This window comes from Tiliqua scincoides, chromosome 1 (assembly GCF_035046505.1).
Source record: "Tiliqua scincoides isolate rTilSci1 chromosome 1, rTilSci1.hap2, whole genome shotgun sequence".
Lineage (NCBI taxonomy): Eukaryota > Metazoa > Chordata > Lepidosauria > Squamata > Scincidae > Tiliqua > Tiliqua scincoides.
The window spans coordinates 128,862,204-128,886,608 of record NC_089821.1 but is presented as its reverse complement, the minus strand read 5'-3'; the positions used below and the strand labels follow the sequence as shown (position 1 = coordinate 128,886,608).

Genomic DNA, 24,405 nt, shown 5'->3' with positions numbered 1-24,405 from the left:
TTCAGAGCGCGATACCATAGTCTCTCAAGACTGAAGGTTGCCAACAATGGGTGGAAGCTTTGCAGTATGGGGGTGGAAACTATAATGCCAAACTAGAGGAGAAGAGGGGGTTGGGGAAGAGACTGGCTGTGATTGCTACTTCAAGGGAGGGGCTATTATTGGTTAGTGAGAGAGCACCTGCTTGGCATGTTGAAGGTTCTAGGTGTAATCCCTGGCATCTCCAGGTGGAGTGGGGGGGGGATCCTATCTGAGACTCTGGAGATGCTGCCAGCCAGTGTAGCAAAACTGAGCTAGATGGACCAACAGTAAGCAGCTCTATGTGGTCATTGTGTTGACACATGCACTTGGCCAGCTGAGGTGCATACCAAATGCTGTACTTCTTATGTGATGGTATGCCAGCCTCTACTCTCCCCCCTCCCAAGATTGGAAAAGGAAGAGGGGGAATGTAGAGGAGATGAGAGTAGTGGACCGCAGCACCATAGTGCTTTTTCCAGTCGAATCAGAGAGGGGAGGAGGAGTGAGGACAAGTGGGTGGTTGGAGGTGAGCAGTCCCTGGCACTCTACTGGGAGGGCTCTCTCTCTCTCTCTCTCTCTCTCTCTCTCTCTCTCTCTCTCTCTCTCGTGTGTGAATTATACAAGCCATGCAGTGTGCCCCCCTGTCTCTGTCTCTTTACCTGATGTATTCTTCTTTCTACACACACACTGAGGAGAGCAAGGCAGAATGCCAGCTGGGGCTGAGTTTCTTCTGCTGAGATGACCTAATGGGTGGGAAGAAGATTAGCTGGAGGTTTAAAACAGGCACTGGGGAATGGAGGTTTTAAGGAGGGAAGAAAAGTTAGGAGAGACTGAAGAGATAGAGAAGGAAAATTACTTCATCCTTAATGTGCTGGGTAGACTAGGGCTGTACAAAACAAGGCCAGGCTGTTTGGCTCTGGATCCTGGGGAAAAATGGAAAAACACAGCCAAACAGATGTCCCTGACTGGACAAGGAAGGCAGTTGCTCCAGAGATGAGGGCAACTATTCTGGATGTAGGCTTTCCTAGCAGGAAAAACTTCTTAAAAACAGACAGGGTGTTTATTGGAAGGACAGAGTACCAAAATGGACAGTGTGGACATTTTCAGTGGGGAAGAAAACACCAAAACTCTGCTTCCAGAGCAGGGGTAGTTAGAGGCATCAGAACAAAGAATAAAAAGAAATTCCTGGACAAGTAATGCTATTGGGAGCATCTCCTGGGTGTGCAATTTGGAGTTTCCCAGAGTTGATTGAGTTGTGACCTTCCAGGAGAACACAAATGCTTAACTGCACCCCAGTTGAAGAGACAAAAAGTATGGCAGGGTTCAGGCTGCACCCATGATTAGGTCATAGGTGGGAGAGAAACATTTCAGACAAGGAGTTTGAAAACACTATCCAGGTGGCCTGGCAACTGGGTAGTTAAGCTTCATTTATTAGGAAGACCTTTGCTTGCAAATGAGATTATGCCGAGGTGAGGAACCTGGAATTGCAAGACTTTAGAGCAGTGTTTCTCAAACTGTGGGTCAGGACCCACTAGATGGGTCACAAACCGATTTAGGTGGGTCCCCATTCATTTCACATTTTATTTTTAATATATTAGACTTGATGCTACCATGGAATGTGACTGCATTTGGGTAAATTTTACAGATCTGTACTTTTAACAGGCTACTGTGTATATACTTTTAACAATGATAGTCATTGGGGCTTACTCCTGCGTAAGTTTGGATAGGATTGCAGCCTCGGATTGTCAAAAAATTTTCCCGCTTGATGATGTCAATTCCGGCTATGACATCACTTTCCAGATTAATTACATCACTTAATGGTGAATCCCAACAGATTGTCATTCTAAAAAGTGGGTCCCAGTGCTAAAAAGTTTGAGAATTGCTATAGAGCAGGGGTGTCCAAACATTTTCACTGGAGGGCCACATCATCTCTCTGACAGTGTCAGAGGCCGGGGGGAAAAATTAATTTACATTTAAAATTTGAATAAATTTACATAAATGAATATATTTGAGATGGAACTTAAATGAATGAAGGTTTTGCAGTAGTTCAAGGCCTATAAAAGGCCTTGCACAAAGGGCTGTTCATTGAAGGTCTTGCGAACAGTCAGTGGCCTTCACACTCTTACGGGGAATGTCGGGGAAACTGGCTTGAGTGTGTTTGTTTTATACAAAAATGTTTGAGAATATATGCAGGGACAGGTGTGGCCCTATAGCTGCCAAAAGTAAGCTATCACGCACTTGCGCACACACACTTTTTTTTTTTTAAGTAAGCAGTTATACAATCCACAGATTTGAGAGATAAGACTTTTCCTGGACTGTAACAGTTCATCCTGGGGCAGGAGGACATTGCATGTTTGAATGTTCTTCCGTAGAAGAAAAGACTCCCTACTTAGCAAGTAGCAACAGATATTTTAAGGAAGAGGGTCAGGACTCATTATGTCCCTGAACTGCTTATTTATTATTCTCATGTCAGCTGTTTCGTGGATGTTTTGCAAATTGTAATCTGGTTGCTTAATTGTAACCCATTGGGATCAGCAAAGTACATGTCTCCATATGAGATCTTGACTTTTTTCACCCCCTTTCCTCTCAGGTGTCTTAGGCTGCCATTAAATACAAGAGACTCAGTTCAGTGAATTTTATGCTTCTGTAGGGGGCACAATTTGGCATTTCCATTCTTCCTCCAACCCACCCACTGTTAGGTAACTGGGGGCCCAATCCTATCCAACTTTCCAGCTCCGGTGCAGCCTCAATGCAGCCCTAAGGTAAAGGAACAAATATTCCCATACCTTGAGGAGACCTCTGTGACTACCTCCCCACCACAGGATGCATTGCGCGCCCCATTGGCATGGCTACACCGGCACTGGAAAATTGAATAGGATTGGGTCTAAGGGTATACTCCTAAACTTAATTAAGGACGTGCGTGTTCACTTGCTACTCTTTCCTCCCTGCGTGCCATTCCAATTTTTATAATTGTGAATTATATTAAAGTACTTAAATTGTGGAGGAGCTTGGATGACCCCTTTCCATGCAGTTGTGAAAACTAGAATGAGACATATGGAATGGGAGCAGGATGTACATGCCCTTAATCATGTGTGGGCAGGGCTGGCTTGGATTTATCTTGAAGCATCCCTTTGGTGTACCCCTTACTTATGGTAATTGATTTGTACACACAAGCTTCCTGTGGACTGTCAATTCATTACAGATATTTTACTTAGAAGGAGTATGTGAAACAGGAGGCAATATGCAAAGCTGTGGTGCTACAGTTCTTTTCTCAGGAACACCAAAACTGATCTTTCACCTTTCTTTTTGTTCTAACTTTTTGCTGACTTGAAGACTTCTGTTAAACAGTGTGCTGGTGGCAGCCTTTTTTGCAGAGTTTGTTGTTATTACATTAGTCAGATATTCAGGAAACAGTGCCATTACCATGCAAGTATCCCGCGGCCTACTTCTCACTCAATTAGGAACGTGCTTATGTCTTACTCCTGTCACTTCAGGTTGCAGGTGCGTGTGCACTTTACTGAATGTTTCTCCATGCAAATGTATAAAACAAATCCCACCAAACGGAAGACTAGTATGTCAGGATGAAGGGTTAGATCAGTGATTTTCAACCTTTTTTGTCTCACGGCGCACTGACAAGATACTAAAATTGTCAAGGAACACCATCAGTTTTTTGACAATTGACAAGGCACACCAGGCTGTTGGTGGGGAACTCACAACCCCATTGGCCCTATCAACAAATGACCCTCCCCCAAACTCTCACGGCACACATGCAGACCATTCATGACGCACCAGTGTGCCACAGCACAGTGATTGAAAATGGCTGGGTTAGAGTCTAGCTTTTACCTGAAAGTTTTTGTTTTCTCTGTATCACAGAGGTAGGTGGGACCTCCTATGATGGAAAGTTGTTCCATACAAAAAGAGTGCCTATCGTGGGAGGTCCCATACATGTAGTCTGAAATGGCAGAGCCCAGGTGCAAGTTTACCTCTAAGAACTTTTTGCTATGGAAGTTTTGACAGAGGTAACAAAGCATAGGAGTATACACACCCATTTATCTGTGGAATTTCAACCCTAACTTTGGGGTTAGGGGTTCAACCCTAACTTTGGGGTTGCTTTGGGGAGGTAATTATCTGAGTAATAGCTTATAAATAGTGCCACTACCTTCAGTAGGGCCTCCACCTGGTCAGAAGGTACTACTCAGGGTCAGTAGTACAACAGCTGTATAAACAGCATGCAGTACCGACACAGGCAACTTGTAAGCCAGTGTCTATGTCAGTGTCTATGTCAATTTGAGTCTTCTTGGTCAGCAGGAGGAACCAGGGCTCAGCCCAAGAACCAGGGCTTTAGACCAGTAGCAGAGCTAGACCAATATGAAGCAATTGTAAAGGGAGCTGAATCTGAGCATGTACAGAATTCCTTTACTTCACCACCACTTAGCCACAAGAACCCTTCCATCCATGCTGAACAAAAGGTTTATTAGAGGGTGAAGAGTCAATTATAATTATTAATAATAATTATTATTATTTTTATAATTATTAGACACATGGCCGTTGATTCTTTAGATCTTCTTAATGTGCCATCTAAACACAGAATGATGCTACTCAAATGCTTCTTCATTTTGGATTCAGGAGAATAAGATCTCCCTGTGCAGACAGATTCACCTCAGCAGGATATGATTATTGTGACCTGAATGAGACCACTTATTTGATCTGAAAGTATTAATCAAATAAGAGAGGCTCCGTCACACTGTTAGTTCATTAATCTTCCTGTGAGGGCATTTGGGAAAGCTGTTCTACAGATGACAATTGTAAGGATGATACTAGTTCAAGTTTATCATGAGTAATTAACTTTTTAAAAAAATCGGAAGCAATGTATTGAAATGTATTAACTCATTATAGTTAATCATCCCAATTTGTCAACAAAATGACTGTCCAAAGTGGCTTACCATAGTCAAAATGTGTGTGTGTGTGTGTGTGTGTGTGTGTGTGTGTGTGTGTGTGTATTAAAAAACTATGCTGTGAGTTACCTTGGATCTTATAAAAATGAGGTGGGATATAAATCTGTGAAATAAAATAAAATAAAATATGGAATTTGTTCTGAAACTTGAAGAGCCTTTATGGTTGCTGAAATAGTCCTAGTAGACTGTTGTTAGAGTGTAAACACTCTCTGTGTGCTGTACATTGTTGGGAGTTAGACTGGTAAGCTCCCATTTCTTTTAAAAAGATCCTCCTGCGTGCAAGTGTTTTTGACACATGATAGAAGCTGCAGAGAGGGATATGATGAAGACATTTGAGCCTCTCAGTGACCTGCAGAGTGATAGCTGCATTACAGTACAAATGCTAAGCGCATCTACTCAGAAGTAAGTCCCACTGAGTACAGTAGGACTTATTCCCAAGTAAGAATGTTTGGATTGCAGCCTTGATCTGATGCAGCAAAAACAAGAGTCTTGTAGCACCTTTAAAGACTGAGGGCCCAATCTTACCCAAATTTCCAGTGCCAGTACAGCTGTGCCAATGGGGCATGTGCTGCATCCTGTGGGGGTGGGGGTAGTCACAGAGTTCTCCTCAGGATATGGGAACATTTGTTCCTTTACCTCGGGGCTGCATTGCAGCTCCACCAGTGCTGGAGAGTTGGATAGGATTGGGCCCTAAGAGCCCAATCCTACCCCCTGCCCCCAGCATCAACAGAGTATGTGATGCGTGCTGTGATTGCGGGCAGTAACAAGAAGGCATTCTGGCCATCTGTGTGTCTTCTCAGACCCGCAACAGCTAGGTAGCCTGTGTATGTCCAAGGAAAGGAAGACAGTGGACAGGCTGGAATATGAGAGATAGGATCATTTGTGCACTTTTGCTGCCAAGACCCACCTCTCTGGCCCCCTCCCCACCCTGAAGCTTCCAGGAACCTCTTCCGCCATGCCCCCAACCTGCCTTTGCCACTGACTTACTGAGTTGGTGCAGGCTGGGTTCCATGGTGGCGGGTGCGTGGAGCCTCAGGCCAGTTGCATCACTGGCTGTGGAGTGCCTGATGGCAATGTATCTTTCATGCCATCATAAATGGATTTACATCAGTGGATTGTGAGATCCACTGCAATAAATGGGGGATACAATTGAACTGTAGCACATTTATTTCAACCTAAACTTTTAGAGTCTACCTCATCAAATGAAGAAATATGTGTAACATACAAGATGCAGACGGCTGAAATTTGATACATGTATAGTCCCAAGGCATGTTATTTACTGGTAAATGTGGAGACAGGACTTTTACCTGTGCCCCTTCCTCAAAATTCATGGCCTGAAATCTGTCTCATAATAGCCTGCAGACTGATAGCTTGCCCAAGGTCAATGAAGTACATGCAGAAGATTTCAACTTAAATCCCAAGCATCTCTTGTTTTTTAACTGTTTTAAAATGGTAGGTAATGATACATGATAGAAGGAAGAGAGTCATGTCAATTACATTGCAGTATGAATAAGCTTCATGCATTTGCATTTGCATCTCCTCTTTCTCTCTCCATACTCTCTGCTTCTGCCCCACTCTCCTTACTGATGGGGATGGTAGACAGTCTAGCCCATCACTCTAATATCTACTGTTTGCCTACATCCTCCTGCTGTCTGAGGCTCTGTACAGGGAGGAGAAGGATCTGGCTGCACCCACACCTGCCCCCAGAAGCAGTAGGATGCTACCCTGGCCTACTCAACCTCCACTACCCTTTACTTGTAGCTCCATCCCCTAGCCCCTTCTCCATAAAGCCAAACATTCACAGCATTCCCCCAATAGCTTGTCAGCACAAATTAGCATTGTGGGGCCAGTGAATGGTCTCAGTTTCAAGGGGTTCTCATAAAAACCTCTAAATTTGAATCTGTGAATGGCTCCCACTCCAGCCATTTTATCACCTCTTGTGATTATTGAGATTAATAAGAGCCTGGCTTCTAGAAAGGGTGTGGAGAAGCTTTGTAATGTAAGGACTATTCATTCAAGTTCAGTGACTAATCTGCTACAGGAGTCACACCTCAGGGATAGCAAAAGTGTTAGACTAAAGGTAACTAGTGGCCAGATAGGCAGCTCAGAAACCAGCTAGATCAGAAATCTCTGTTTCTAAGATCTAAATCTACAGTTTAGTTTTAGTATTTTCGAACTAATTCTGTCATGTATTCTAGTTTTGTCTTAGTGGTGTTAATCAATCACTAACCAAGACCAACCTGCTAAAGGCACTCCTCAGACTCTGAGTTGCATCAGCAATATTCTGCCTGCCTCAGCTACTCAGCTGCTTTCAGTGTAGCAAATAAATAAAGAGCAATTACCTTCTTTCCCAGCAGTCTTAACCCTTCTGCTGGTTTGTCAACAAGCTCTGTTTTGGCACTTTTGATTTGGGGATTCTCCTAATTAAAAAGGATTGTAAGGATGATGCATTATACCTGACATTTTTCTCACACAATCTTTGTACTTTATAAGAAAAGGCATGAGAGCCACAGTGTCTAAAGTGTAGTGCAAGTGTGTGGCTCAGGCAGTGGATGTGTGTAGCAGTCAAGGATGAAACCACCCATGCTACACTTTAGACATTGTGTTGTACCTGTGTTTACTGAAAAGCCTGGTTCTCAGAAAGGGGCTCCAGCAAGGGTGCTTTTGAACATGCAAGAATTGTGGCACACATCTGCTCTCTTCTAATAACTCAGTAGTTCTCAAACATTGGGACCCACTTTTTACAATGACAATGTTGGGACCCACCAGAAGTAAAGTCATTAGCCTGGAAGTGATGTCATGGCTGGAAGTGACATCATCAATTTAAGCTTCAAACCTAAGCTGCGATCACCCAAATGTCCCATTACGCAGCATGTTCATGCTGTTGTTTTGCATAGCTTCAGAATTCAAATATTCGAGCTTGGAAGTCAAAGCAGAACATAGACTTGGACCCTTTCTGCCCTGTCCAGCAAGTGTTGACCCAATGTGCCGCGGCAGTGAAGAAGGCCAATTCTATGCTTGGGATCATTAGAAAAGGTATTGAAAACAAAACGGCTAATATTATAAGGCCATTGTACAAATCGATGGTAAGGCCACACCTGCAGTATTGTCCAGTTCTGGTCACCGCATCTCATAAAGGATATAGTGGAAATGGAAAAGGTGCAAAAGAGAGCAACTAAGATGATTACTGGGCTGGGGCACCTTCCTTATGAGGAAGGGCTATGGCGTTTGGGCCTCTTCAGCCTAGAAAAGAGACACCTGAGGGGGGACATGGTTGAGATATACAAAATTATGCATGGGAAGGATAAAGTGGATAGAGAGATGCTCTTTACACTCTCACGTAACACCAGAACCAGGGAACATCCACTAAAATTGAGTGTTGGGAGGGTTAAGACAGAGAAAAGAAAATATTTCTTTACTCGGCGTGTGGTTGGTCTGTGGAACTCCTTGCCGCAGGATGTGGTGATGGCATCTGGCCTGGACGCCTTTAAAAGGGAATTGGACAGGTTTCTGGAGAAAAAATCCATTATGGGTTACAAGCCATGATGCGTATGTGCAACCTCCTGATTTTAGAAATGGGCTATGTCAGGTGCAAGGGAGGGCACCAGGATGCAGGTCTCAGGTGTGCTCCCTGGGGCATTTGGTGGGCCGCTGTGAGACACAGGAGGCTGGACTAGATGGGCCTATGGCCTGATCCAGTGGCACTGTTCTTATGTTCTTATGCATTTTCAGCTCTGTGTTTTCAGTGGAGTCTGAGTTAGGTGCTATACGAACCACCTAAAATTGGCTCGCAACCCACGTAATGGGTCCTGACCCACAGATTGAGAAACACTGTAATAACTCATTGGAATGACCCAGAGCAGAGAAACTTAAAATTGTCAATAGCACATATAACTTCTCTCAGGACCTTCTCTTCAAATCCCTGAGGGCTGAATCATTTAAACAGATGACTGAGGAAATTGAAACCACGCACCTCTCTGAGTTCTGTCACATGGCCTGCCTGGGCTTGGGCTTGCGTCTTCAAGTCTGAGGAGAAATCTGACGACCAAGAAAGGCGGAATATAAATACCTGTATTAAAAAGGCATCAGAAATACATCAGAAGTGCATTCAATTTCAGAATGGGTAGCTACAACCAGGAGTGTACCAAAGTCTTTGTGTAATCTAGAAACTAGGCACTACTGAAGCCCTGATTGTCCACTATCCGTTTCGCTGGTGGTGCAGCTGAGGCTACGGAGCCTAAATGGTAACTGCAGGCCTGTTCTCAGTCAGTGGATTACTGTTCTGTTGACTTCTGTGATGGAGAGGCTGGGGCTACCATCACAGCATCTGATAAGTGGAGAACTCCCTTGCACTTTGCTCCAGATGTTAATGGAAAGGTTGCAACTTGTGCCCCCTCTCAGTGTTTCTCCTCTTCTGCCTTGCTTCTGCTCCCTCTGCTTCCTGTCTCTTCTCATCCACTCTAACCACATCCTCGGTTTAGGTTCCTAAATGCAGGTTTCCATTAGGAAAATAGCAGTGTGTGGTTTGGTCAGGGGAATGACCAGGCAGATGCCTTCTTATGGCTTGATGGATGTATCTAGAAGTGTGGTTATTTGCCAGACGTCTGCAGATATGTCCCAAACCACTTACAGATCATATGGAGATAGTAAGCAGCCTTCCCTATAAGCTCTGCAGCCACATGGCTGCATCAGAAGCCCCATGCAGCTGCAAAAGGCTGCCACGCACTTGGGCTTGGTTTGGCTGTAGGAAGTGGCAGCTCCTTTGCTCTCCCTCCCTGTGCTCCAGAGTACACGCCCTTTCAGTGCTCTGTTAGCTACTCTTCCTTTGCTCTCCTTCATGGGGCTCTGTTAGCTTCTCTTGCAAGAGCAAAGGGAGAGAAAGCAACAGAGTATAAAGAGGGAGAGTGCTCTGGAGTGCCACAAGGCAGCCTTCCCTAAAAGTTTCACAGACCCTCTCATGTTCCAAAGCTCAGTGATTTCAATAGCTTCGTCACTGAGTGTTCCACAGTGCCCCCCCTCTCCCCCACTCAGCCATGGCAGGGCTCTGCACACTTGGGAGTGAAATTAGAGGGAACATTGGTAGAAAGCCCAAGCAGCTTTGCATTAGTAGTGAGGGAACTATTGGTCTAAATGAAGGTACATGGCTTGTATGAGCAGAAAGCAACAAGTGAGGCTCTATGCAGGGTGCTTTTCTTAGTCGATACTCAGTCCTTTGTGTAGAATGCCCAACATTTGCAGTGACTGATTGGAGACACTTCCTTTAAAGATGCTTCTGTCAGTCCAAAAGTCATAAATCCAAAAGTCATGTGAATGTGTGATGCTGTCTCATACCCATCCACCTAGCCCTTCTAGGCTCATGGTAGCTATCAAGGTTGTAAACAGATGTTCTGCTTTCTAAGACCCTTGAAACTGATGATGGCCAAGATGGAAGCTGGCAGTTCCTGCCTGCAAAGTTTATGCTCTGCTACTGAAAATACCCCCTCTTAAAACTATTGCTGTCAGGTATAATAACGTTGGGTAAAGGTTAATTTTAGATGCTCCTGATTGCCAAGAGCTAGAACAGCATAATGGTGAGGCTACAATCCTGTGCAGACTTAACTGGAAGTAAGTCCCATTTAACTCAATAAAATTTGTTTCTGAGTAGGAGAATTGGGCTGTGAATTGGGGCTTGCCTAGTTCAGATCTCACCTCTGCCATGAACTCACCTGGTGAGCTTAGGCAAGCAGCTCACTCTCCGCCTCAGTTTCCCAGCTGCAATATGGGATTATAATACTTACTTTACAAGGATGTTTTAAAGATTTTATCAAGGTGAGACATGTGAAGTGCTGTGCACACTCAGGAATTGCTATATAAATGTTAAGTATTATTATTATAAATCTACAAGGGTTTTGATTTCCAGATGATGTGTGCTAAACACTAGGACTTCTAAGGGCTACATAAACTTAAGTCCCTACTACTAGTAAAACAGTTTGCTACCAGTGAAACTGTAACTGTAAAGTGTGATATAATGTATTTTAGGGGGAAAAGATATGCACCCTTTCAAGATATGTATATCTGTGCACCCTGCTTCAAATATTGGCCTAATGGATTTGTGTATTTGTTTGTCACAGTTTCTTAGTCACAATCTCCATTGTCTTCTGTGCTGTAGGTGAGCGTCCCTTTCACTGTAACCAATGTGGAGCTTCCTTCACACAAAAGGGGAATCTACTGAGACACATCAAACTACACTCTGGGGAGAAACCTTTCAAATGTCCCTTCTGTAGCTATGCTTGCCGGAGGAGGGATGCCCTCACAGGACACCTCAGGACGCACTCCGGTGAGTCTCCCATGTCTCTTCTTTCTATTCTACTGATCATCTAAAATGTCTTCTGCCATTGTAGGTCGTGGGTTTTATTTTATTTTAAATTACACGTAGTGGTGCTTGAGCCCAGTATTGTCTATTTGGGCACTGATGTTAGTTATCCAGGGTCTCTGGCAGTGTCCTGGCTTTCCCAGCCTTGCAACATGAGATTCTTTCAAGACCAAGATGTCAAGAATTCAACATGCTGCTGTCTGCATGCAAGACATGTGCTGTACTGCTGAGTTATCTGTTGCATTGAGAGATCATTAACTTCTTGGCATCAGCTATACTGCATGCAACAGAAAGGCAGGATATAAGAATTTTAAATCAATCAATCTCCCTGTCAGAAATCCCCCCCTGCTGCCTCTCAAATAAAGGTAAAAGCAGAACTTGGATTCAAGAATTATTCTGAAAAATTCAGAATATTACCCAGACAATTCTAGCAGTCTTTCTGAAATTCTGGACACTTTCAGCAAATTTAATCTAAAGTCATTTCCTATAGTCATATAGGAATTTTTTTTTGTTTTTATACTGTACATCAACAAGTGTTCTTGTATTGGCATTTTCACAGTATAATAATATTTCCATGCCAAATGATCTCTAGTAATCTCATCCGCACTGTGATCATTTGTTCTGTCATTGTTGACATTTTGATCAAGCAAGCATGTCCAATTAGTCAAAGCCTATGGAAATCAGCTTCTGTGCTGCAATACATGCAATGGGCAGTCACAGTAATGGGTTCAGCAAATTGTGGGATGGATTCAAAATTCCAGAGGAGGTTTTCGTCATCCCATCATTTTCAAGGAATGGACTTCTCGAAGACCAAGGTTAGGGTGGGGAGATGACATTTAGAACAGCACTGTGGCTCATCTTAGGGAAAAGGGTGAAGAATAACAATTTCAGATTAAGAATTTGTGGCAATTCTACATGTTACTTTTTTACTCATGTCTGAAAGAGCTGCTCTTTTCTTTAATTTTTCTCTGTTTGCATATTAATGAAATAATACCCAGAATGATGCTTATTTTTATTTTTTATTTATAAATTTCATTGGCTTTATCCTAGTTCCACATCAAATTTCTGTGTTGAACGGAATCCACAGTTTCCAAAATTTACAAATGATCTATGGAATGTAATTTTTTTTACAATATTTTATGTGTGTTCTTATTTTTTGTTCCTTTAATAATTTTAAAATATTTTTAACACAGTAGGTACTTGAAAGTAGAATCATAACTTTAAGCCAGCATTGACCTTTGTGAATACTGGGGCAGAGTTTCTGTTTTACCCCATGCTACCAGACAAGGAAATTAAGTTCCACCCTGTACAGCTATAACATCAAATTAAGTTGAAGTTAAAAATCTTTTAAAAACACAAACAGGCTTCCCAATCCACTGTAACTTCCTGCAGGGCCTAGGAAAGGGGAGTAAAGGGGGTAATTTGTACCCAGGCCCAGGGTCAGAAAGTGGACCCAGGAGTCAAAGAGGGGGCCCAGAAAGTTCCTGGGATCTTACATTTTCCTATCTCACCCAAACTCACTGCCTGCCTTGATGCTGGTGACACAACCGCAGACATGCAGTGGCAACTGCATACGCCCAGAAATGCAGCCATGACCCTCCCTAAATGGTTGGCAACCTTCAGTCTGGAAAGACTATGGTATAAGCCTACAGCACCCGGTATTCCCAGGCGGTCTCCCATCCAAGTACTAACCAGGCCTGACTCTGCTTAGCTTCCAAGATCAGACAAGATTGGGCATGTGCAGGGTAACAGTTGCTAACACAGTGTCAGATCTGGAAGGAAACTGGCCTGCTACCATAGCTCTTTGACTTGTGGATCCAGTAAACGTGAAAGAGTGTATAGAGCTCAGGGTCACAGCTGCAGGGCTACAGTTGCTGCAGAAATATGTTTTGGTGCACACAGGTCCATTCTAGTGTGAGCCTAAACACGATGATGCTAATTTTCTGCAATAGATTTTCTATATTTCAAAGATTTTTGAAAGAGTTAGAAGCGTGTTTGGTTTTCCATATTATGCATCTAGCTGCCACTGCCACATGGTCAGGTAGACCTGAGCTCCACATCAAGAAGCCTGGTAGACCTGGGCTCCAAAGACTATTCAGGCTGTCAGAACGCCCCCTGCCCTATTTTGCTCCCTGTTCTGCCTGCCCCCATTGCCCCCTCCCCCTTTGGGAAGGGGCCCAAAAGAAACTTTGTACCCCCTGATAAAATTCTTCTCAGAGGCCCTGACTCCCTGCATGGCGACGCAGAAGCATCAGCATGGGTGGGTCAACTCAGACCTGCAGTTGTCAATTGCTTAATACCTGGCCCAAGTCCAAGCTGATCTATGAAGCCAGATCAGGCTTGGGAAGGGGATAAGCATTTGGCATTGCTGCCAAACCCACTCCCTCCTAGGCATGATTTGCCCTCTTCCTTTCCTCATTACTGCCCCGTTCCATCCACCCCCACCTTCCTCTGCCACATTCCACCCCCTGCACAGCCTTACCTATTCTGGTGGGACTTCAGCTGACCACTGGTACATGGGAGGCTGTTCTGGCATCCCTGCCAGCAGCCCAGCAGTGCTGAACCAGCAGAGGATGCTTTGCAATTGCCATAAAGCAGTCAGTGCCAGCTCAGTCCATGTTGCACCAGAGTCCACCTTGGTTAGGATTGGGCATTAATTCTGATCTGTTGTATGTATGAGGCATGCTGGCTATTCATAAGGAGCAAGCAGTGGTGATCCTGGCGGTTTTTGCGCCAGGGGCCACTATCCCACCCACTTCCCTTGACCCGGACGTCATTGTGATGAGTCATCACCACCACAGTTACCTCCAGCACTTCACCTCCTCCGTTCCCCCTTTGAAAGTGGCACGAAAAAGCTTTGAAGGAACCATCTGCGCCCCTAGAAGCGGCACAAATGGCTCCTTCGGGGCTTGAAGCAGTGTGCACCTCCTCTGAAATCGGAAGAGGCACTTGCTGCTTTCTGCCAGGCGTGCTCCTTGTCCGTTCTGAGGGCTGTTCTCCTCCTCTCCCCTTTCTTTAAGGGGAGGAGAGGAGGGCAAGCTCTCAGACATGGTTGGGAATTATGTCGGGAGGGGCTGCAGGAGCATAGCCACTCTAGGCTTGGTTTATCACTGATCGGAGAGCTCTCGCAGCCACTGTTGGTGCAACTTTCATGCCAATCTGAGGGCAGCCCTCAAATTGGCATGAAACTGCCGACAGTGACTTTGAGAGCATAGCCACTGTCAGCATGGTTCCCAGCCACTTCAGAAGCCACTGGCAGCGGGTGTGTGTGTGTGTGAGTTGCCGTACTGCCTCCCCCCCAGCGCCTAAATTCCTGCACTCTGGGCATTTGAACCTCCTACCCCTCTAGGTCCACTATTGGGAGCACGTTTTATGTGCTAATTTGGAGAACTTGCTTAGATATTTCAAAATATTGTAAAAGGAATTAGATGTAGACATTCGTGAGTTTTCATGATGTTTTGAAGAGGCAACGTTTTAAAGCACTCCCACTAGCTGTGTAAAGTGATAAACCAGTCCTTAGCTGTTAAACCCCAAAGATCTGTTTCCTAGTGATAAGATAGACAATGCATTGAAGAAGGGCTCTGCAAATGTAGGTTGGGCACTCTGCTTTGGTCTAACAGATTACTCCTTCACAGAAAATGCTAAAGAGCAGTTTGAAGATAAGAAAACAAGGAGTTTTCATCTTAGAAAAAAATACTATCAAGCTGTGCAGGAAGAAATATGTCTTCTAAGCAAAAGACCTACTTGTGTGCAGGTGTATACCCCAGTACATAGTGGATAACATCATCATAACAAAACAGTTGACTGGGCTTTTGATTTTGGTCTTTCAACCTAAACTTACAAAGAAAATGTACTTTATCTTGTGTCTAAAGTTGAACAACGGATGAGCATTGCTCACTTACTGCCTTTGCAGTAAAAGTTTGCTTCTTTTCACATCTAATGTTGTGAGTAGGCATTAGAGTAGGTTCAATATTTTCTAACCACGGCTAATGACTCCTCCTCATAATGCTCTGAGTTGGTCTTTTTGGCCTTTTCCTATGTGTGAAGCAGGCCACAGAATGCTAAGGAGTCTTATTCCAAATCTTGTGTCTTAGGAGAAGCTGAGCAGAAGATGGTATATAGTCAACCAGTGAATCACTGGCCAGTTTTGTGGGCTAACTAGTCACTAGGCCAGCAATTTTCAACCTTTTTCATCTCATGGCACACTGACAAGGTGCTAGAATTGCCAAGGCACACCATGCTGCTGGTAGGGGGCTCAAATCCCCCAATGACCATGCTAATAAATGATCCTCCCCAAACTCCTGTGGCACACCTGTGAACCATTCGTGGCACACCAGTGTGCCACAACACAGTGGTTGAAAATCACTGCACTAGGCCCTAGCATGTACTTGTTTTTTGTATTCTTGCAAAGAGTGCTGGACAAAGTGTATTTTGTTCTGATCTAACAAGTTACTCCTATGATGATAAAATGAAACATATACCCTGGATCACTTAACACAGATTAGCTGCGTCTTGACTGCTAAGAGAAGCTAAGTTTGCTTTCGATTTCTGTATAGCCATATAAAGGAGTCTCTATTTCATTGGCTCTTACTCCACTGGTGGTTAGACTGGGAATTTATAAGAGATTCATGGTGACTTCTAGCATTAGAACACCTGAGTAAAATAATTGGAATTTGTGTACTGTATTCAGGAAATAGGAATGAAGTAACTTGCAAAAATGGGATGCATAAAGAAAAAGTAACTGAAGAAGGTTCAGGACTTTAGAGTCCAATTCTATGCATGTTTACTTAGAAGGAAGTTCCATTATAGTTAATGGAGCTTACTACCAGGTAAGTGCTGATAGAATTGCAACCTCCTTTGAAATTGTAATATTTTCCTTCTTCATTGCCTAGAACCAGGATAATCAGAGAAAATGCAGATTGTAAAGTGATTGGGTCCGGAACACCACAAAATGCAGAACAGTGACAGGGAGATAAGGGAGAAAGAGAGGAGGGAACTTCCAGATCGATCTGTAAACCAGTAAAATGTTTAAATTTAAATTTCATTCTCTTCCTTTGACCCCTGATCCTTCATCTTGGAAATTAGTCCCGCTGGCTTCAGTGCATGTCAGTAATTATTTTTAGGGTAGAACTGACTATTGCAATGAAGCAGATTCACAGTTTTTAAAGGCCAAATTGGCTTTGATCCAATGAAGATGCATTTCTTCCATCCTGTCTACTTTTATCTGAAATTATCTAATTGGTGTCATGTCATGCCACAGAGGATCTGCTGTGGCTTTATGCAATAACCCAGGCTGTGATATTGATAAGTTGAGCTTCTTAAGGGAAATCCAGCTGAAAGCCAGGTCTTGATCCTGAACCTGTCATGGACCTTGATTGGCACTCCCAGCACTCCTACCTTTTCTTGTAAGTCAAGGCAGTGTAGTTTTATTCTATAGGCTCCCATCTTAGGGATCAACTTTTAACTTGATTGCAGCTATCTGGCCATTTTCCCATTTCTCTATTTGATCGAAGTGTGACCTTTCCCCAACCTGTACCCCTTATTCCTTCCTGTAGTGGCTAATACAGGCAGAGTGCACAGTGGATTACACAAGACTTGTCATTTACACATACTTGTCATTTACACACATTTATACACACAGTGTCATTTACACTGTGCACTGCTGACTTCAGTCGTAGGCATACAAGCCTCTTTGCTTTGGATGTAATAAAGGAAGATATTTTTTATCTTTCTATGTAAAAGAAAAACTGCAATTCCTACACTGCAAGGAGGGCATGGGAAGCATTAGCGGGCAGTTGCCTGGGTCTGCTTCAGGGTGGTATGAATAAAAACAGAATAAAGAAGAAACAAGAAAAAAATGCAAATAGAAAATAAAATTGAAAAGAGAAAGCACTCTTCCTCAAGGCACATAGATATTATTGTGAATGGAGCCAAAAAGTTTGAGGCATTGGCTCAGTTCAGATGATCATATAAGTCATGGTTAATATGACTGAATGAGCCTGCTGGAGCCTCAGGCTTGTGCACTCTTCCCTCACCTCTCTTCAGCCTTTAAATGTGAAAGCAGAAGATCACAACTTTCATTTATGCTTCTGGACTAGCCATAGTTCTTTTGGTATGCCCCAAACCAGGAAACTGAGGTTTGTTAATAACTTAGAATGAAATGGTTCAGAAGTGATTTCAGTTGAAAAGCAATCATGGAGCTTTTCTGTCTCTTCCTCTTTTATGTAAAAAAAGGAGGAGAGGTGGGATCACACAATCCCAAAGGTCTAAATTTTGGTTTTGACTATAGTTTGAACTTGGCCAGTGTGTGAAGGAATTCTCAGTGTGAACAATTGTCATCTTCCAAATTTAGGGAGCATTATTCAAACTCCCTCAGGAAGTCTGCACTATTCACATTGTTTCTTCATGGTGTCTTCTTAAGAATCTGAGGTCATATTTACATCTAGGGTACTCAGATGCAAAGAAGGACAGGCTCCTGTATCTGTAGAAAAAGGATTTTTATTTTTGCTGGTTTAAAAATATATGAACATGGAACTTCAGGCACTCTTATTAATAAAAACTCATTTTATTGAGCACTCAAAGTGCTCATTATTAATAAGCACTCATTTTATTTGCTTATTAATGGCAAATCTGTTTCCTGCAGCAGAATTAGAAAAGCTCACATATGAGGCTGTGGGCAGGTTGCCTCATCTCTGCCAAAGAGAGGTAGCACACCCAGCTGTTTCAAAGAGAGGAATTATTCCAACCACCCATGGTTGCTCCCCACTGTGACCTAAACTCCAGTTATAACTCTCCATTTTCTTCCTGTCTCTGCCAAGTTCAGACTCCAAATTTGCCTCTGCCCCTCCCTCTAAGGGTTTCACTATTGTTGGGCAGGAGGTCTAGTCTAGAGGATAGAGCCTCTGTTAGCCTGAAGATAACATCAGAAGGTCGCCGGTTCAAGAACACTGGCAGCTCCTTGAATGGCGAGACCTTGAAGCAGCTGACAAGCCAAGAACATAAGAACAGCCCCACTGGATCAGGCCATAGGCCCATCTAGTCCAGCTTCCTGTATCTCACAGCGGCCCACCAAATGCCCCAGGGAGCACACCAGATAACAAGAGACCTCATCCTAGTGCCCTCCCTTGCATCTGGCATTCTGACATAACCCATTTCTAAAATCAGGAGGTTGCGCATACACATCATGGCTTGTACCCCGTAATGGATTTTTCCTCCAGAAACTTGTCCAATCCCCTTTTAAAGGCGTCTAGGCTAGACGCCAGCACCACATCCTGTGGCAAGGAGTTCCACAGACCGACCACACGCTGAGTAAAGAAATGTTTTCTTTTGTCTGTCCTAACCCGCCCAACACTCAATTTTAGTGGATGTCCCCTGGTTCTGGTGTTATGTGAGAGTGTAAAGAGCATCTCCCTATCCACTCTGTCCATCCCCTGCATAATTTTGTATGTCTCAATCATGTCCCCCCTCAGGCGTCTCTTTTCTAGGCTGAAGAGGCCCAAACGCCGTAGCTTTCCTTATAAGGAAGGTGCCCCAGCCCAGTAATCATCTTTTGCACCTTTTCCATTTCCACTATGTCTTTTTTGAGATGCGGCGACCAGAACTGGACGCAATACTCCAGGTGTGGCCTTACCATAGATTTGTACAACGGCATTCTAATATTAGCCGTTTTGTTCTCAATACCCTTCCTAATGATCCCAAGCATAGAATTGGCCTTCTTCACTGCCGCCGCACATTGGGTCGACACTTTCATCGACCTGTCCACCACCACCCCAAGATCTCTCTCCTGATCTGTCACAGACAGCTCAGAACCCATCAGCCGATATCTAAAGTTTTGATTTTTTGCCCCAATGTGCATGACTTTACACTTACTGACATTGAAGCGCATCTGCCATTTTGCTGCCCATTCTGCCAGTCTGGAGAGATCTTTCTGGAGCTCCTCACAATCACTTCTGGTCTTCACCACTCGGAAAAGTTTGGTGTCGTCTGCAAACTTAGCCACCTCACGGCTCACTCCTGTCTCCAGGTCATTTATGAAGAGGTTGAAAAGCACCGGTCCCAGGACAGATCCTTGGGGCACACCAAGCCGAGTTATTCCATCTGCTCTTCATTGTGTGAGCAAAGAAGTGTCTTGGCTGCCCTGCATGTGAGAGATGAAGGAGCTGCTTGTCAGCCTGCGTGGGAGGCACTGGAGGCCAGAAGTGAGATCAGACCCAGAAGATCCATCTGAAATGTTGCGGTTCTTAAAAGAGAGAACCGTTTATGATTGTAAAAATCCCCTTGAGGGATTTAGAAACGCCTGCCTAAGTAAACTGCCTTGAATAAAGTTAGAGGAGTAAGCCGATGACCAGTAAGTTGGTGTATAAATACCGAGTTATTATTATTATTGAGCAGTTTCAACTGTTGTTGAGCAGTGTTCTTGAGTTCTACTCAGTTTCACCATTCCTGGTCATCAGGAGAAACATCACTCAGTCATTAAGGACTATTAAAGTTTCTTAAGTCCTTAGCTACTCATTCACACTATGGAAGAAAACTACACTCGTAGGAGTATCACATCCAGATTAGTGCAACTGTAGTCTTTTGTCTGTCGTACATGCACACTTTCTTTCTGGCTCTTGTACCCAATCTCTAAACCAGTTTGCAGTAGACTTCCAAAAATCTAGCACCTTTGAGGACTCACAGCCCAATCCTGTGCATGTCTACTCAGAAGTAAGTCCCATTAGAGTCAATGGGGCTTACTCCCAGGAAAGTGTGGATAGGATTGGGCTGTAAGGCTATAATACTAACCACACATTCCTGAGAGTAAGCTCCATTGAACAAAATAGGACTTACTTCTGAGTAGACCTGGTTAGGCTTGTGCCCTAAGTGATGTGAGATTATACAGTATGCTGGACTATCAGAAGGCACTATAAACTAGTGATATAGGGAGTTAAAGATAACATACCTGGGAATAGTTTATTTGCACTGGTGTGTATCAGGGATCAGCAAAGTCCAGTGGGCTTGACTTGAGTCACGAGTCTCCGTCCCTGCACATTGACTCAAAAAAGAGTCCTAATGGATGGACTTTTCAAGTCATCCAGGGAGTTTTGATGTCTCAAAAAGACTCAACTCATGAGTTTTTCCTTTTAAATAGCCAGACATGGTTCTGTAGAAAAAAAAACAGGGCTGCTGCTGGTGTGTGTGTGTATGTCACAGTTCTCTTTAAACCCTCCTCTTGTGTCCCATACCATCTGTAAACAAGGCAGGAGCGGATGGGACATACTTTGTGAGAGTGAGGACAGAAGTGGCAAAAGGGAAACGATTTATGTGCAGCCATTGGGAGGCTTACCAGTATAACTCAGTGGTTCTCAAACTGGTGGGTCATGACCCACCAGTTTGTGTAACACTCCCCCTGTCCCTTTAAGGGGTGGGGAAAGAGGAGAGTCAGGGAAGTGATCCCCAGGATCACTTTCCTAAGGGGGGGCAAAGGGGGGGTGCTTTCTCTTACTTGTAATTAGTGAGAGCTAATGGAGACTGCAGGAGGTGTGAGGACTTGGAATCTTGAAACAGAGCTAATGCAGAGTACTTCCTGTTTGCAGGAGGTGTCTTGCAATTGCTCCGTTTCAAAATTCCAAGGCTCGGGGAGCCCTGTGGAGAGCTACACTGGTAGCCTCCAGCAGCCCTCACTGACTACAAGTATGTGAAAGTACCCCCTTTTGCCCTCTTTAGGAGATGTGATTCTGGGAATCATATCTCTGCCCTTGCCCCTCCCCCATGAAGATTTACTGAGGGAGTAAAGCTCCCTCAAAGTTTGAGAAGTACTGGAATAGCCAAATCATTTGCAGCTCTACTCAGAAATAATCCCATTTGTGCCAGTTATTCAATAAGGCTTCCTCCTCCCAAGTAACAATGGAGCCAAAAGGAGTCTTGTGTTTGGAAAGTGTGATCACTACAAACCACATCTTCCTCCCTGGGCTTCTCCATCCAGTTCTATGGTAAGAACCCCCTTAGGGTGTAAATGAGTCACCTGCCTATGGTTTTTATGGGTATACGTTAATGTGTTTTTAATATGTTTTTATCTGTGGTTATATTATGTTTTTAATCTGTTTTTAATATGTTGTGAGCCGACCTGGGTCCCTTCGGGGAGAAGGGCGGCATATAAATAAATTTTATTATTATTATTATTATTATTATTATTATTAAATGAGTCAGCAAAAACATGTGTTTTTGCAAATCGTACTCAAGTCACCTGACTTTAGTTCCCATTTGTGGTGTGTATATCCATTTTGTACAGTAGGCATCTCACATACCTACTGAGTTGTCATGGAACAGCATGGAAGGACATGGGGAGAACCTTGGTCAGCAGAACCCAAAGAGGGGATTGGCTAGATCTCACTAGTTCCTGCCACTTTGCAGACTCAGGAGATTCTGGTCCCTACTTTCGACCTCATACCACTCAGTTTGGGTCCTTGGAATTTACCCATCATCTCCTCTTGAAGCATTTTCAGCTGCTCTGAACTCTTGTTATTTTGTACATTAGAATGCATTTCTTTTTGCTCACTTGTTCACCATTTTAGAACATAATGCTATTGGAGATCTGAACTGTTAGCTTTCATTCCCAGAGACTTACCCCGCCGAATGAGGATGGCACCAACTTTGTAAAGTTTAGGCTCAGTGGAGGCCACTTATTATCTGACAGGAATGGAATTTGTTCCAGTTAAAGAACTGAGCATGCAGCAGCAGGAGGTTTAAAACTTCTAAAACTGATTCTCAACACAGCAGACTTCAACAATAAACAGAAAGAAAATTCATGATAAGAATATATCTAGGATTAACTGTAAGCTATTAGAAGGTAGAGGTCAGACAGTGAGAAAGTGGAGGACCCCACTAGTATCCTTTGGTGTTATAAACTCCGTTTTTGCATCCAGTTTGGGCACTCTAGGAAGCAGGACACCCTAATACAGGACTGGAGTGACATCATTAAGCAGGAAGTGATGTCATTAAGCAGATGATGGCTAAGAATAAGCACTTTTTCTCACTATAAACTCAGTAGTTGCAAATGACAGAATGTGCAAATCTTGATCATATTTTCAAGATACGAGTGACCCCAGTTATCACATGGGCTGCCTTTTCAGTCATGCCACTTCTACCACAGTGTCACTCAGCTGCTGAGATGCAGTCTGTGAAATGATGCCTTGGCAGAAGTGGCACTGCTGAAAGGGCAGCCCATGTGTTAATTGGGCTGTCCCAGCACCACTGCAGTGCCTCCCTCTCTCACCTCTCTTGGTCTGCCTCTTCCCTCATAGCATTCCTTGCCTTCTGAGGCTTCCTCCCTCCCTCCCAGACCTTCAGCAGAAGGGGTGGTGCTGGGAGAACCCAATTATCACATGGACTACATAAAGAGCTTCAGGGGGCCACATCTGGCCCATGGGGATACATGGCCCATGTTTGATACCCCTGCCCTAGTAGGTGAACCTCTGGCCTCACCCATCATAGGAGGTTCATTTAACCTCTAGTCCAGTATGTCATCCCCACTTTTTTTTCAAAGCTAACTAAACTGCATATAACGCTTTTGGCCTTTCTTGTATTTCCTCCTATTCTCTTCCTCCCAAAGAGCCGAGCCTTTGGGACTGGCATGCTCGGAGCTCAGTGGCAGAATAGCAAGTTCCGTGCCAGTTTCATTAGTCACCCTTTATCCTGTGATTTCTCACTTGTTTGTAATCTCCGCCCTCTACCTTTTTTATTTTTTCCAATTGATCCGTGTAGGTGAGTCAGAAAAACCTGCTTTTCCACAAACCTGTTCCTTCTTGCCAAGCATCGTTCCTGGTTCTTGTAGATGCTTGATTATCAAAATAAGATGTCAAATGGAGCTTGTGGGCATATACAATGTGCACTCTGAAGGTATGTATTTCATAAATACACAGTAAAGGTCCCATGGAGTTTAGTAAACAAAGCTGACATTTGTTCATTGTTTCCTCTGTAGGTCTTATGGTCAAATTAGGGAGATTGATCTTAAAGCCCATTGATAAATGTAGAAGAGAAGGTTAATCTTAATTATACCAAATCTTAAAGAAAATGTATTAAGTGATGCTTCTGTCAAATATGGAAAAAATTATTCAGACTTTGTGAAGCTGTCATGGTTAATCAAAGAATTAATTGCAATTAAGATGCAGATTTTGTCAAGCCAAGCATATCTATTCTTCTCAAGTTCTGTCTTATGCTCTTGAATCAATCCTGATGTCTAATTTTTCCTTTCTTAGAACCTAGTCTACAAAATTCCTCAAAGTTTACTTCATTCTCCATTCCTTGTTATCCTGTATCTCTATGCTAAATTCCATTTTGCTTGCTTTTAGAGATGGTATGCTAACATTCCAGCTCAAAATTGCCCCTAACCAAAATGATTTAGACCCTAAAATGTAATGTAAGCTTCATGTGAAAATCCACTGTGTGTAAACTGCAGTGTTACAAATCCATGTGGAAAGAGCTGTCCAAGAGGCTGAAAGTGACTGCAGGTCTAGGGTACCTACTGTATAATCTTGGGGAGATGAACTCAGGGTCAACCAATGAAATCAATGAGTAGGCATATATAATAGTTTTTTGCCCAAGGCATAGTTAATTTAGGGACTTGCTGCCATAGGAAGTGGCCGTGACCATTGACTTGAATGGCTTTAAAGGGGAATTATTCATGGGGGAGAGGTCAGAAGCAATATACCTCTGTACAGCAGTTACTGAGGGCAAACAGAAAGGATGTTTGCCTTATGTGGGCTTCCTGAAAGCATCAGGGTGGCCTCTATTTTCTGGCTGGCCTTGAGAAGGTAAAGACCTTTTTATGCTCTCAGACTTCGAATGTCTGAATTTTAACATCCAATGATTTTTAAATATATTTTACTGCTTTTACTTCCTCGTTTTTAATATGTGTTCTGACTGGTGTTTTCATGTTGTCATATACTGTAATGTCTTGTTTGATGGTTTTAATTGTTGACTGTTGTTGAAGGGCAATATAAAAATAATTTAATTAATTATTTAATTTAACAAAAGTGATGCTGAACTTAGGCAGGCTACTCTCTAAGCCAGAATTTTTCAAAGTGAGCTCCTAGGAGCCTTAGG

The 24,405-nt window shown here is 43.5% G+C and overlaps 1 protein-coding gene and 1 pseudogene across 1 annotated transcript in view; one reads left to right on the top strand and one right to left on the bottom strand.

Annotated features, from left to right (window-relative positions):
* The window catches only part of IKZF2 (IKAROS family zinc finger 2), a 145,023-nt gene that overhangs the window by 78,937 nt on the left and 41,681 nt on the right, over positions 1 to 24,405 (top strand). Inside the window, exon 5 of the mRNA XM_066636778.1 lies at positions 11,119 to 11,286. Coding sequence (XP_066492875.1) covers positions 11,119 to 11,286 — 168 coding nt within the window. The remainder of the gene's footprint in view (positions 1 to 11,118; positions 11,287 to 24,405) is intronic.
* LOC136637749 (5S ribosomal RNA) lies at positions 12,966 to 13,082 on the bottom strand (annotated as a pseudogene).